At 42.3% G+C, this 16,283-nt stretch overlaps 1 protein-coding gene across 3 annotated transcripts in view; it reads right to left on the reverse strand.

Annotated features, from left to right (window-relative positions):
* MAP3K5 (mitogen-activated protein kinase kinase kinase 5) overlaps positions 1-16,283 on the reverse strand; it is a 179,574-nt gene that overhangs the window by 65,729 nt on the left and 97,562 nt on the right. For all 3 annotated transcript variants that reach the window (XM_070496531.1, XM_014850604.3, XM_070496532.1), the window contains 3 exons: positions 12,319-12,478; positions 10,533-10,686; positions 1,426-1,533 (listed from right to left, as the gene is read on the reverse strand). In XM_070496531.1, the coding sequence (XP_070352632.1) occupies positions 1,426-1,533; positions 10,533-10,686; positions 12,319-12,478 (422 nt within the window). The remainder of the gene's footprint in view (positions 1-1,425; positions 1,534-10,532; positions 10,687-12,318; positions 12,479-16,283) is intronic.

Below are 16,283 nucleotides of genomic sequence, written 5' to 3' on the forward strand. Positions count from 1 at the left end.
GTTTTCACAACAACCTTTGGAGGTACATGTTATTATTATTACCCCATTCCACAGATGAGGACCCTGCAGCTTGGAGAAGCCACGTCAGGTCTGCGGACTCAAAACCCATGTTTTAAAAAATCGCAACCCCATAGTCCCAAATGTACTTCCTAATTCTCTTTTCAGGAATTTCTGCTTTATTTTCCCCCTTTGCATCATTCAGTATACCTCCATATTTTGTCTATTTGTTTACTGTCTGTCTCCCTGAGTAGAAGGCAAGCATCAAGAGGGCAGGAATTGTGCTTATCTGGCACACATCCGTTTCCTGGTGCCCAACACAGTGCCTGGTGGCATGTGTCACCAAGTAAGCACTCAGTAAGTACTTGTTGAGTACATGGAGGATGTTTAAGGAAAATTATAAGGGTATTTTGGAAAAACTACCAAAAAACCCCACAAAATACTTTGCCATAAGACATTTCTCACTTCTGTGGTTTACCCTGTAGACTGGAATCAGGTCTTGAAAAGTTTCTGTTTTTTAAAAATAGTAGGATGATTTGTGCATAGATTAAAATTGATGACATACAGAAGTGGAAAAGGTTATCCAGTTGATTGCTATGGGTGGAAATAAGAGTGTTTATGGGGCCGGCCCAGTGGCACAGTGGTTAAGTTCACATGTTCCGCTGCGGAGGCCTGGGGTTCGCTGGTTCGGATCCCAGGTGCAGACCTATGCACCGCTCATCAAGCCGTGCTGAGGCAGGTGTTCCACGTATAAAGTAGAGGAAGACGGGCATGAACGTTAGCTCAGGGCCAGTCTTCCTCAGCAAAAAGAGGAGGATTAGTGGCAGATGTTAGCTCAGGGCTAATCTTCCTCAAAAAAGAAAATAAATAAAAATAAATAAATTAAAAAAAAAAGAGTGTTTAAGATCTTTCTGGAAACCAGTGGCAGCGCAGCCCAACTCGTGTCGTACCCAGCACACAGAGCCAGCAGCTAATCTGAGACGTGGCAGCTCCTTGGATAACTAAACAGTGAGACATAAGGATAGCCCTCGTCCTACCAGCAGAAGATGAGACGTCACGTTATTCGGACATTGCCTAGAATTAGGATATGCATCTTCTAAACCATATGTTTTAAGTATCAGTTCTTTGGTATATAAATTAATTTGAAGCATGAATTTACAAAGGGAGAAGTATTCCAATTTTGATACACTTTGGATGTTTATTCCATCTACAAAAAACCCAAAACAGCTCAATTACATTTTACTAAATGAGTGAAATCCATAACCCAAGTTTAACAAGTTTCACACCACAGAACGTATTTATGCCATGATAAGTCTATGGTCAAGCTCTTTCTTCTTACCTAACGCAGACATTTGCTGGAATACATAAATGCTAGCAGGGTGTGCAGTCCTCCGCCACTAAAGCTCTTGTGACAACTGCACGACTCACCTTGTCATCTGGGAGCACGTGCCAAATGGATATCGTCTTTTCCTCAACTTCATTGTTGATAGATAAATACGAAGGTTGATAGATTTTGGTTGGTTCTAAGATCAATACCTTGAAAACAGAAGACAAAGAAACGAATATTAGTGCCCTGAGACTTCAGCCATGGAGAGCTGCTCTGACAACAGCACACTGACGTGGAGACTCTCCCATGAGGCTCTGGGTCCATCGCTGGAGAAAAACCATTTTCACTTCTGATCATTGCCATCCCTATGAGTCCTCTGAGCATTTTATGGTATTATACGATCATCCTAAGTTCCAACAGTACATCACCTATTATTGCTAAAGAAATTGGAAATAAATTTTTGAAGCATATATACAAGTTCAGCTATCCCCGGGGAATCTATTAATGGCACTTTTTAAAAAGCTCTTATTTTATCATGCTGTACATAATCTATTTATATAAATATAAATGTGTCAAAAAAAAGGTAGAAATGTGATGAAACAAACAATTCTGTACCCAGAAAAGCAGAGATTCCATATATAGGATGCCACATACCTATTACAGGCTTTCTGCTGCCACACCTGATCATAAAGAAGGAGTGTACGGTTTTCATACCCATGTGGATGGATTGAGAAATGATTTGGGTTATTATTGAAAGTTTTTTATATAAACCAAAGAAGTGGACGTAGCTGTATGAAATAATAAAAATGGTTTTGCACTGCCTTCAAGATAAACAGGTCCCTTCAATGATGATATATTTAGCCCTGTGAGGGAGAAAGAGATAAATGAAACTTGTTGGTGTTATGGAGATGCATGAGGGTCCATGATAAGTGGGGGCAAATCTCCATCAAAGGATTGCATGCAGAGTTATATCAACACTAACATCTCATTTAGGAGCAAACAACACGAAAACACCACCCATGCCCTCATTTCAAAGGCGCTCAACTATTTCTATTTGTACAGATGCTTCAAGACACCCACGTAGTCTGACTTTCCTATGCACTTAAACAGGAATGTTTAAAAAGAAAAGAAAAGCCAATACTTAACTAACAAAGAAACTGGAACAGTTCTTTCTACTCCACTGCTTAAAAGTCAAGAAAATTGCCTTTTATCAAGCAAGTTTACCAAATAAAAGTGGAGGAAAAACCCTTCGGCAGGTTCCATCAACAGATTCACAACACACTGAACCTAAGTGGAGATGGAGCCAGAAGTCGGGCTAGACTGACTCTCGGCCATACGCTGCAAACCAGATGCACTCATTTCTCACTAAATTTCTCATAACGATACCAGCCTAGGACAAGGTGGACAGAGGGAAGTCATACTGTAACTCAGAATGACCTCTGACTAACTCGCCCACACGGTCTGCGTTTTAACTAACACCTAGCTGAGGTGATGAATTCGCATGCTCTGCAGATTTTGTAATCCTAGCTGACAGGTGTATCTCCCCATAGCAATAGATGATAAATAACTTTGTTCTTTTGAGTTTCTTAGGAATATGACGACCTCAGAGAACATCATCTATGCTGGCTTCCGTCATCGGTGACAGCTGACAGACCTGATGTGGTGCCTCCAGTCGCCGATGCCAGATGGTCATGGTTCCTGAGCCTCTTCATAGCCCACCAGCCCCTGTATAACTCCCCCAAGATTATGTGCTTAAGATGGTCTTTGGGACACGAGTCCACCATCTTCCAATTTTGCTGGCGAATCGAATAAATCCCTTTCTCGATCACCAACTCATCTTGCAATTGGTCGGCTGCAGGGAGCAGAACGAGCCTTGCTCAGTTACAATTTCAGCACATTTATTTAAGTTAAGAGACAGAGAAGTAGGTAAAAGGGATTAGAAAAACAACATTTCCTTTACTCTTGAATATAAAAAACTTTAAGGGCTTAAAGAATGGTTGGTCAGGCTCCAGCTATGAAAACAAGGCAGGCTAGACCGCAAACAAGCATGCAGTGAGAGCCCACGGGCAGCATATTCTGATTCAGGAACACGCCAGGTGAACCAACGTCCAAACTCCAATCGAGAGAGAGTTCAGTGGTATTGATGAGTAATGGAAGTCAATTCGCAATCTACACTTTGCAGAAATGGCGCTCTCAAATCTGAGTATCCCAGTGTCGGTGAGATTAAAACAACTAACAGGGAGTAAATGTGGGTTTCCCAAAACCGCATGCCAGTCCCTGCCCTGACACGTGAGAAGGTACCTAGTTCCTTGATTCCGCGGGTGCCCTACCTAACAGCAGACAGGGCCGCCACCAGGTTATCTCTCTCCTTCCCAAATTATGTCTGTATCGTTGTCTCAAATATTTCCAGTAGATACAGTCTGAACTTTGTGTTCTTATCTTGAGACAGGAACTAAAAAACTGGTTGCAATGATCACTGTCTAATGTTTGCTGAGCCTTTTGATCTGCCCTTGAAACTACAGAATATGAGGAATTCGGAGCATGCATTACAGAGGTCACAGAAAGGCTGAGAAAAGAGCAGGAACAGGAGGCAACGTGACAAAACTAGCTCGACACAAGTTGCTGGGAGTACAGGCACTCCTGCTTTTAGTTTCTGATCTTTCATGTTGGACAACATTACAATCAACTGCTAACTTCATGGATCTGAAGCAGGAAGGGAGACAGCAAGGCTGACAAACTACAATGACCAGATACGAACTCGGGTCTCCACATTCCTCGTCTCGCCTGACATCAGGTGATGGGTTGACAGTCTCCTAACTTTTCAATGTAGGAAGGAACGAAAAGAGACTCAGAACAGAGGTGAGGAAAATGAATTGAACTGAACCCAAATAATAATAAATGAAGGGGCCATTCAAATCATTTCCCAGAGGGACTTTCTTCTGCTTTCCTTTGCTGAGGGTCACAGTATTTCTTGGAGGAATGAGAACAGATATCGTAGTGACATACATGGAAACAATCAAATTAAATATTTTCTAACATACCTCATCCCGGTTTTAGTCAGATCCACTCTAAAAGGAGGATAATGTTATCATCCGATCAAGACCTGCCACCCCTTCATAAGTGTGAGCCTCAGATGCTACTCTAAGGACCTGAGGAGTCAGTGATCGAAAGCACCACGGGGACCAGGGGCCTGCTGTTCTCTGTGCAGTGGAGGCTGGGTGGCAAACTCCAGTGATGCAGAGTATGGGCCTGGTGGGAAAGGCAATGAGGGAAGCAGGATGGATAGCACTGTGGTCAACATCTGAGATGGCACAGCTGGTCCGCTCAGTAGACTGTAGCTTTTGGAAAATGCAGTCACTAATCACCAGTCTGATTTTTCAAGAGCAGTCAAAATGTGGATCTTCATGTGAACTCACTTCTCACTTGACATTTTTATCAACTTTGTTTTTCAGCTGAAATACCCCAGCTTTCACTCATTTTCTCTATCTTTGCCTCTATTTTCTTTCACATAGTAATCATAGTTATTTGAAGTCCTCATGTGGACTCCAACATGTGAATCACCTCTGGGTCTGCCTCTATTGGCTGTTTTAGCCCTTCACTATCATTTTTTCCCTGCTTCTTAGAATGTCCAGTAATCTTTGATCGCATCTGAGTGACACATTGCAGAGGCTTTCTGCTGTGGTATTCTCCAGCTACCAGTTTCATTCTCAGTGTGCCACCCTGATCCCATCAAAGCGCAGGCTTAAGCAGGCTTTGTTGGGGCAGGTCTGTCTTAGTTTTGTCCTTACACCTAGGGCTTTCTACTTTTCAACTAAATTCTTCAAGGTCTCATCACTCTCGCTGGGCCCAAAGTCCAGCATATTCTCTGTGCATTGTTGAAGGTCTGGAGTACCTGCTCGGCTCTCAGCCTTCTGAAAGCTGTTCTCTGCCACTTCTGGTCCTGATCTCCCACAGAGCAAGGGAACTTACCTTAAAGAGGTTTAACTTAAGCCCCACAGATTTCATTCAAAACCCAATTTTAGTCAAACACTGGACCTGTAGTCCTGCCTATTCATGAGGTGCTTACACCCTACTTGCTCTATCTAGGACCTGCCCCAGGACTCAAGGGAAATAGCCAGGAGGGATCCTGGGATTCACCCTTCAAGGCTCTCCTTTGCCAACACCCTGTCTTCATATTCCAGCTGCCTCAGGGTCCCAGACCCTGATCCCAGCCTGCTCCGCCCAGCAAGGATGCCACTCCCCACTAGGGCTCCACCTCCTTGGGCTGCGCCAGGAAAAAGACCTTAGGGAAAAACCAGCAGATGGAGTCGGGACTCCATTCCAGTACCTCCCATCCAAGGATCGCACCCCTGCGATGAGTGCTCTAATGCCTGCAAACAGCCGTTATTTATACAAATACCCATACCATCTACTCCATCATAGCACTGAAAGTCCAACTCTCTTTATCTTTAAATGTTGGCAACAAATTCTTCTTTTTCAATTACTGAGTGGTCTTTTAAACATATGAACCTAATCGTATGCACAACTTCAGACATAATAAGATAAATACTAATTGAAACTACCCCAATATGCCATTTTCCACCTATAAGTTTAACAAAAGCAAAAATTTGACAAATATACTTTTTGGAAAGACTTTAAGGAACAGTCAGTTTCCTATGTTGCCACTGGGAATGTCAGGGGACACAATCCCTATGGAGGGCAATATGGCAACACGAATCCATTCCACTTCTGGGAACTTATCCTATTGATATATTTGCACACGCGCAAAATGGCGTAGCTACAGGGTTAATGCAGCATTATTTACAATAACAAAATGCTGGCCACAACCCAATTATCCATCAATAAATTATATTAAATAAATAATGTTAAAGAAATTCTATAAATTTGCTTAAGGAAATAAGTTAAATTATGGTACAATTGTACCATACTTGCAATACTATGGATTTGTAAACACTATGGAATCACTATGATGTTTTAAAAAAAGAATGAATAAGCTCTCTATGTAATGACTGGAACAATCTCCGTCACAAACTGCTGAATAAAAAAAACAAACAAGATGAAGAACATAGTATATAATACTCTTTTTGTACCAAAAAAATGAGGAGAAACAATAATTATAGTTAATCTTTATGCTACGTGGGCTATATGCCTGATATCATTCTAATAGTTTTAAATCTATGAACTCATTTAATCCTCATGACAGGCAGGTGCTATTACTGTCCCGTCTCGTAGATGAGGAAACTGAAGTTCAGAAAGGTGAAGTGACTCGCTCCAGGTGACACAGCCAGCAAGCGGCAGAGAGAGACAGCACCCAGGCCGACTGGCCGGAGAATCCACTACACCAGATGGCTCTCGAACTGCTACATTTCATACAAGGAACTGTGGGAAAGCATTTAAGAAACGCATGCTAATGGGTGCCTGGGGAGCCAGGGACGGAGAACTGGGCGGCGTGGGGCAGGGGTGGGCAGGAGGTGCTTCTCTATCCGCCTTCTGCTACATTTTAAAATTTTCAAACTGTGGGACTGGGTTGCCCATTCAAAAAATTCAATTACCGACATAAAATAAAAACAAAACAAAACCTCATGCAGGTCGCATAAGAAGGATGAGGGGCTGGATTTGTCTCGTGGGAGCAGAAGTTGGCGACCTTCACGCTGGCACCTTAAGACATCTAACTTCTCTGAGGGCGCATCTGAGTTTCCACTTGGTTTATGGGGACGGGAGACAGGGGCTGCATCACTGCTCTTGGTGCAATTCTGAGGATAAAACTTCAGGGCCCATATTTCCTGGACACTAAGGAAGGAAGCGCTGAGGTCTGCTCATGTGACTTTATCTTTCTCATCTATACGAGAAGTAGTTTTGGTTTTTCTTTCCTGAGGAAGATTCACCCTGAGCTAACATCTATGGTCAATCTCCCTCTTTTTTTGTGTGTGAGGAAGACTGGCCCTGACCTTGAGAAGCCCAGTTCTGAAAAATAAAAATAAATATCACAATCACTTTGAATAAACATGACTACAGGTCCCAGCATTTGACTAAAACTGGGTTTCGGACGAAAGCTACGTGGGCTTAAATTAAACCTTATCAACGTAAGTTTCTTTGCTTTTTTAGAAGATCAAGACCAGAAGCGGTTGCAATTTATTACCCAAAAGTTAGTATTATTTTTCTGCTGTCCTATCACCTAGATTGAGATGAAAAAATCCTCCATATTGCTTTAGGTATTTTTTTAAGGACTATCTTTGCAGTTTCTGCAGTTCTGGATCATACACGTAAAGGCAGGAACGGCTCATCTGAAGGCCATTTCCATTGAATCTGGGACATCCTGGCAGACTTACATTTGAACGTGGTAGTCAGCTTTTCTGGAATTCACAAAGATGAAGGAACTATGAGAAAGCCCAGTGTAAGAAGAAGTAGAAAACTGTACAATTTTGCACTCTGCTGAACAACCAACCACGAGAAAGCAACTTGAGTATTTTACCCTAGTCATGAATTCTGACGAAGGAAGACTGAGAGGTGAGTAGGAAAACACTGCATGGAGAGTCTTTTCACAACAAGATAGCCTCAAAATAAGCCACAAAGTTCCAAAAAAGGAAATGGACTGCTTGAAAAAGACACACAATATGTCATAAATACATCTGCGGTATGATGCACACGGATCTCACTCAGTCTTCTTCATGGCTGTGTGATATTCTAAACGTGACTAAGCTGTTATTAGCTGAATCACCCCTTATGGGTGATTGTTTCTTCATTTCTGCTTATAACCACAGCTCCAACAGATAACTGATGTTCTGTTTCTGGAGGATAAATTCATCCCTAAGGTAGGATTGCTGGCCAAATAAGTATTTTTTCAACATTACTAGGCATTCCCAGATCACTTTCTTAGTGTTCCTTTAAAATTGAAGGATATAGGATAATATAACACTCACATGCCTACTACCCATGACAATAAAGGGTTAATATGCTGCCATATTTGCTTTAAAATCTGTTTTAAAGAAAAGAAATGTCACAAATAAAGCTGACGTCCCCATGATCCTAAGGGGGAGCAGAATACGCCACCCCAAAATATGCCACTTTGGCATGTGGACTGTTTTGAGCTGAAGGCAATTAAGACCCAGGAGACACAGTAAAAGCTTTTCCCTCTCCCTTCACTGCCTCAGAGAGTTTAGACCGGGGGCACCTACCGGGAAGAGCACTACCACCATCGACCACTTTTCACGTCAGAAGACGTGCCTGCATGGCAGGGCACACACCTGCTCACCAAACAGTTGTTCAGATTGTCTTCCTCCCCCTGGAAGCCCAGAGCCCACCCGCCCCTCCCTCACTCAGGACGGCGCACCAGCCCCCACCGCCCCACTGCCCCACTCCCGGTCGCGCGTCTTTGTGTGGCCCTGTAAGTACGTAATTGAATTTGTCCTTCTGCTGTTAATCTGTCTTCTGTCAATTTGACTATTAGACCAGCCAAAGAACCCACAAGGAACAAGGGAAAGTCTCCCTTCCCCACAACCCTCTAGACAATCTCTCATCCCCCTTCTGAGATGATTCCCTGCAGGACCCAGCAACCCCGGGGCCACCGGCCGTCTCTAAAAACACCACGTCCCTCAAGTTCGCCAGCTGTTATAAAACTTATTTTTTAGTCTAATGAACAAAAAACGGTGTCTTGTTTTAATTTGCATTTTTTGACTACCCAGAGCGATTAATTATCTCCTCATATGATTTGCCCATTTTTCTTTTTTTGCTTATCAATTTGTAGGAGTTTTTTTTTTTTGCATATGAGGCAAACTGATCATCTTGCAGCATTAGTATTAAACCTCTCCTTGTCTAGTATTTGCCATGTTTATGATGTTTTCACTGAACAAAAATTTGAATTTTTAATGAAATCGAATTGGTCAGTATTTGCTTTTGGTCCTTTTCTTGCTTAAGAAAGCCTCTCTCGCCTGGAATATATACCTATATTCTCCTAACTTCTCTCCAAATATTTTCTGGTTTTATTTTTTCACATTGACTTATTTACATTGTGACAGACTAATTCATATTAAACTCATTTAAATTAGCTTAGAATAGCTAATATGAGTGGTTTCCTTTTGCAACCAGTTTTCTGGCCGATTGAGTCAACAATCAATTAAATATTTCAGTTCTGCGCTGTCCTCTCTCACCACCACGTCTGTGACCAGCAGAGCCCCAGCAAAGGCCAGCTGCCAGCTCCCTCTGACATAAGTATTGTCCTGGGCTACACGCTATCCAGGCTTGAAAATCAAGTGAACGGTTTAGTTTGCAAGGCTTTTCAAATAAAGACCTTGCTGGGCCTAAGGCCTCATCTGGAACAAGAGTAAAGAAAGCATGTTAATGTCGGCAAGGGGTTGAATTACAGGAAACAGATGACCCTCAAAAGAAGATCTGGAAGACAAGCTTCCTTAAAAGAGCTGAGCATTGCCACCACCTCTGCGGATGGAAACTGAGACTAGAGAGCTCAAACAGAGATGCACGCAGCATTTGATGTGGGAAGAGACTGTGTGCACAGTGAGTGCCCACAATTCTTGAGCTGGATGCCAAGCTACACTGCTTTGGATGGTATTCTGAGAACATCAGGTTGGGGATGGCACCAGCTGAGAATATGAACCATAGATTTTCAAGTGCGTGTGTGCGTGTCTATTATACATTTCTATATACATCTCTCTAAAGCCCAACAGAGACCAGCCAAAACGAGCTGCAGACCAGGACCTGCAAGTCTTCATTTCTCATGATCTAAAGCACCGTAAATAGTATTGGGACACGTGGTCCAACTCAGACCCACGTGGGTCAGTAGTGGAGACGGAGTAACAAAGTAGGGGAGCCTGACTCCTCACCACAACAACGGTGACGACACTGACGACAACGTCAACAAATCTGCAGCTTTAATTGAAAGCACCCATCTGCCTCGTCTGAAGAGATGTCTTGAATTACTGAGAGAGTCTCTCCTCCCGAAAGCACGCTTTACAGCTTACAAAAAGAAACCACGAAAATCCACAGCAAAAACATAGAAATGTATCCCATTCCTCTGGTTTTGAGAAGTTATTTTAAAAAGTAAGCTAAAGCACACCAATTTGCAGAAAATGAGTATTTTACCCAGATAACCATCGTTTCAGGGCCTGAAAATCAGCACAGCAGAAGTGTCACCATCACAGAGTTAAGATGTTCTTTCAACAAAAGAAACGAGATGGGAATGCAGATTACTCACTGGAAACCTCACCACCGTCACGTCCGTCTTGGTGGCCTCGACGAGGAAGTCCATCCAGAAGTCCACGAGCTCCTGCTTGGCCACCGGCTGTTCTGTAGTCAGTTTCACAAAATGCTTATAGATCAAAATTGTCTCCACAATAGACCTGAGGTACCTAGAAGTCAAAAGATATGAAACACATAACAGGCAAATTCAGAACCACCTGTTCCCACGCATTCCAGTCTCATTCTGTAGACGTCCCTCACATATACCCTTATGCCTTCAGAGTCACCAAACATTATTCATTATTTGTCACGTCATGTACTTCCGCACATTATCTCATTTAAATATCACAAAGATTCAATAAAGTGGGCCGTTTTATCCCCACTTGAAAGACGAGGAAACAGGCTTGGGTGGCCCAATAACCCAGACTGGGCAATACATCCACTTAAAACATGACTTTTAAAATAACACCTGTTTTCTATTTATTTGTTTAAAATATGCTTTTGTTTTAGATTATGCTTCTCGGAGAAAGCTTTTCTAAATAGGCCCTCTAAGGAGATCATTATCTTGCTCTGAAGCAACTCAGCTTACATATTATACAAATATCCTCAAACCTGGTAAGACAAATGGTACTCGAAGCAAAAGTCAGGAAGGAATGAGGAGCGAGCTAACGCTGCGAGCTGCTGGGTGTGGGACACTTTGTGAACCATAAACAGGGAGCTGACGCTGAGTTAGTGGAAACCTAAGGCACTGCTTTGTGGTTGCTACTAGTGCACAAAATAATGCCTGTTTTCTTGTCAACAGCAGCCATAACACCTAAATCCACAGCTCTGCACACCTGTGCTTCAGCCTCCTCCCGCCCCCCCTCCACTGTCAGAACGGCCACCGGAAACACAGAAATTCGCCTGCACGCATTCGAGCGTTCACTTATGTCCTGTCATTGGCTGAATGACCACTGCTGTCAGGTCACCGACCGTACAGCACTGTCCTCAAGCTGCACACGTGCCAGGAGACAGAAATGTTAAAGGCATGAGAGCCCATGAAACAAATACCAATGGGGCTATAACCAAATGGAGATACGACTAACAGAAGTCACACAGTCAGGATCAACAGAGACACGACTAAAGAAGGATGGGAACATGGAGGAAGAAATTCTCCTGACATGAAACAACCACACACATGTGTGCAGCATCCAACATCTTCTATCTGGGTGTGTGTGGGGGCTTTAGGTCAGAGTCTGAGTGACAAGCAGATGTGACTTAGGAGTGTCCCCAGGTAGAGAGGAGGCTGGAAGACACATTCTGGGCGCGTCTGGCATGTTGGGTGCAAACAGAGGGCCGTGTAATGCCGGGGGTGTGACAATAGCTGAGGCCGAAGGATGACGGGCACACCTTGTTTGCCAAGCCAAGGAGGCGGACTTTATCCTCCAGGCTGCGAGGAGCCATCAGCCTGTTGATTCAGGGATGTCGGTGGTGGGGAAGGGTCGACCATTTCAGGAAGATCGCTACGGGAGTGGTTTGCTGAAGGTGAGGACGTCGGCAGGAAGCCACGCGGGCCCACCTGGTGGGTCCTCCTCCAGCGGTCCCTCTGATGAAAACAATCACGGCCCGGGCTCTGAGCCGCGTGAGCCTTCTCCAGACCACAGCTAACCTTTCAAAGCCCTCACAGCTAAGGGCCACTCATCACAGAGGACACATCACAAAACCGGCACTGTTCTCCAAAACAGCCCTAAACGATTTGGAAATAAGTGACAGGAGCTGTTTATCAAAGATAATTGTATAAACACATGACAGTTTGCTATTACCATGCCGGCGTCTTCAGTTTGAAAAGCTTTTCAGAGGCCTGAATGACTCTCATGTGGTCATTGGCCAGGACACTGGCACCCAGGAAAAACCCGACTTCCCAGTAGCTCTGGAGCTTTTCCAAGTTTCCCTTTTTCCCCAGAAGGCTGCTGAGCTTCACGCCTAGAAGACGAACAGTAAGCACAACGTTACAAACACACAGAAGAGGCACAGCCGACTTCTTATTAACAAGCAAAATGAAGCTCTCATTCTTCCTTTCAGGTTAAAACAGCTCTGTTAACTACTGATTCTAAAAGGGGTGTAGGTTCATTGTAAAAGAATAAGTCGGACTAATCAGAAAGGGCCACAGAAGAAAGTGAACACTACCCTTTAATTCGAAAGCCCAAAGATAAGCGCCACTGTCACTTTGATGTACATCATTCCAGAATCTTCATGTCGGCCTGTACGTGCACATTAAAAGGTGATAACGCTGAACACCTTCCTGTGTTACCTCCTGCACTCTATCGCTATGTCATGAATTCTTTAGTTCCTTGAAAGGGAAATATGCTGAAATTCTACCAGCCAGTTGAAGCATAAACATATATAGTATATGTATCTTGCAAGAGTGAAATGCTACTATAATTAATAATTTTATACGCAGAAACAGTTATTATACACTTATGAGGTTAAATAAATAAGGAAACTGACAGATAACACTGTTTCGATTGCTGTTGCTTTGTAACAAGACTTGAAACCAGGTAATGTACATCGTCCCGTCTTTGTTCTTTTTCAACATTGTTTCGGTTCTTCCAGGTTCTTTGCATTTCCTTATAAATTTTTATCTCTACTCAGCCTTATATTATTTTTGCATTTGTAAGTATTTGTTTGCCTAAAAAGAATACATCCCTGTAGAACTGTTAGTGCCACTAACACGAGTAACATTAAAGCATCAGGAGAGTTACCCGAGATTTGGGAGGGGGTGAAAAGGTGGGACACTCATTTCAACAGCCCAGGGGGCAAAAGGGCACTCAAGCGCTCCTCAGGGAGTGTGGCTAGTTCATCTCACTATCTGCCACTTACTAAAGATCTCAGACTTAGAGAAGTCTACTTGTTAACTTGTAAATTTGGGTTCAGTAGAGATGCAAATAATTTCTGTCTAGTGAAACAGATAATCCCTGAGATTTACAACCTCTTGGACATAAACTAGTTTTTTTTTTTTTTTTAAATCAAACTCATAAATCTGATCCTAACATTTCTTTTAAGTTATCTATGAACACCATAGCTTCTTAAGTGCGCTTTGAACTGGACACATCCTTCACTGTTTTCTGTACTGAGTTAAATCTTCTACATATGTCCATTTGATATTTCCTGAGAATTACGAATTTGCTTATTCTGAAAATTATACCTTAATAAAATAACCTTCAAAAAACTTTATGCTACTTTTTATTATATAATTCCACTTAAGCCATGCGTATTTCAGGAAAAAGTCCACTTGGGAATTCTTCACATTTTGTCATGATGAGTTACAAAGACAATAGCTTTGCCAACTTAAAATTTCTGAGATGAAAAAAGTACACCTGTGTATGCAACATGATCCGTGCTGTCCTACCTGTATGTAATAGAAAATGTAACAAATACAAAGGGAAGAAGAATGGGCAGGAGCAAAATGCAATCCTACAAACACGTGTCTCCACAGCCTCCACCAGAAATGAGCATCTCATTGTGTCACACTTGGTGTCACACTTGCAGACGACAGACCTGGGTCTGATCTAGCACCAAATCATAATGTCAAACATTTAAACAGGGACTGGGACAATGTTTAATAATAAAATTACAATCATAATTTTAAAATTTCAGATTTATTCTTGCATGCCACAAGTTCATTCTATGAGGGTGATATTTAAGCTTTGGTCTTGGCATAAATTTCTCACATGATTGTGACATCAAACCATTTCAGCATTTGGAAAAAATGTTTATTTTAATACCAAATAGTATTTCAGTACAACGACGTGTCACGATTTATTTCCCCCAATGCAGATGACAGCCACTTTTTATTACTATAAACATTCTTGTACACATAGCTTTCTGCCCTTGTTCAGATATTTCTTTATAATAAAGTCCTAAATCTGGACTTGTTGGGGGCAGAAGATGTGCTCATTTTAAGTGGTGATAAATTTTGCCAAATTGTACTTAGGAAATACTGTGCCAATCTACACTCTGACTAGTGGCACCTGACCCTAATGTCTTGCCCACACCCTCCCCATTATGGGCACCATCACATCCTTCCATCTTTAGCAATCTGATGGACGAAAAAGGAAGCACTGCTTTTTTTAACCACTGAGATTGACTGTCTTTTCATATGTTTGTATTTCTTTTGTGAAATAGCTTTTGCATTCTTTCCACATGATGTGTGAAGCCTGTTTCTACATGAAGATATTAATCTTTTAAGTATGGAGCTAAGAACATGGCTCTAATTTTTTATATTTAGGATCTCTCCCCGCCCCCAAGGAATGAGGAATAAATATCTTAGTGCATAAAATTTATGCTGTCTTTAGGATTATTTCCATACGATCGTCTCAAAGGTGGCGTTACACTTGGGTTCCAGGCTACGCCATCTTTACGGTTCTTGACCTACAGGGCCCAAGTGTTAATTTTGCTGATGTACAATTATATCCTTTAACAAGACCTTACCAGCTGGATATTTTTCTCCATTAAAAAAATTTTTGGCTAGATTTATCAGCACTGAACAGAATGTCATTGCTGTTTTATACACTAATTCTTTGATTCAACTATCTGTTTAGGTAATGTAAACCTTGGCAATGCTCATAATTAGAATTAGTTGACTTCTAAGAATTGAAGATTTTTTAATCGTTTAGTTTCTATCAGTTTTACATCTTGCAGCTGCCATTAGATTCAAGGCTGTTTAAGTGGAGAAAGGCAGGAGCAGAGGCGTCAGTGAACACTCGTCACACGCCCAGCACCGTTCACAACACTGAAAATGTAACTCTTTCGATCCACTCAACACAGTGAGCTAGAGATTATCTCCCTTGTGCTCTGAGGAGGGAAAAAAGCTCCGAGATGTTTAGCAACCTGTCTATGGTCACACAGCCCGTAAGTGGTGGAGATCAGTTTCTTCCCATTTTAATTTTTCATGATGAAGAATTTCAGACATACACGAAAGTAGAAAAAATCTACAATGAATGACCATGCTTTCAACTATTGCTATCATTTTGCTATTGCTTCATCTCCCTGAATATTTTTGCTGAACTATTTCAAGTTACAGACACCATAACATCTCACTCTTAAATATTACAGCATATATCTTAAAAACTCTCCCACATATCCTATTCGATTATTGGACCTGACAAAAATAATAACTCACCAATATTTTCTAATACCTGGTCCTGATTCAAATTCCCCAGTTGTTCCCTAAATATCTCCTATAGCTTATCAAGGATCATTAATTGCATTTGTTTTTTATGTCTCTAAATCTCTTCTAACCCAACCAATCCACCCACACTTTTTTTTGGTGAGGAAGAGTGGCCCTGAGCTAACACCTGTCACCAATCCTCTTTTTCCTTGAGGAAGACTAGCCCTGAGCTAACATCTATGCTAGTCTTCCTCTACTTTGTATGTGGGATGCTGCCACAGCATGACTTTGTAAGTAGTGTAGGTCTGCACCTGGGATCTGAACCCATGAATCTGGGCCGTCAAAGTGAAGTGCACTAAACCACTATGCCACTGGGCTGGCCCCCACCCACACTTTTGACTTTTTTTTTTTGCAGGGGAAGATTCACCCTAAGCTACCATCTGTTGCTAATCTTCCTACTTTTTCTTCCTTTTTTTCCCACTCACAGCCCCAGTACACAATTGTGTCTAGTTATAAGTTCTGGTTCTCCTAGGTGAGCTACAGCCACAGCATGGCTACCAACGGACGACTGGTGTGGTTCCACACCCGGGAAGTGAACCCGGGCTGCCAAAGTGGAGA

Source organism: Equus asinus, chromosome 24 (genome assembly GCF_041296235.1).
Source record: "Equus asinus isolate D_3611 breed Donkey chromosome 24, EquAss-T2T_v2, whole genome shotgun sequence".
In the NCBI taxonomy this organism is placed as follows: Eukaryota; Metazoa; Chordata; class Mammalia; order Perissodactyla; family Equidae; genus Equus; species Equus asinus.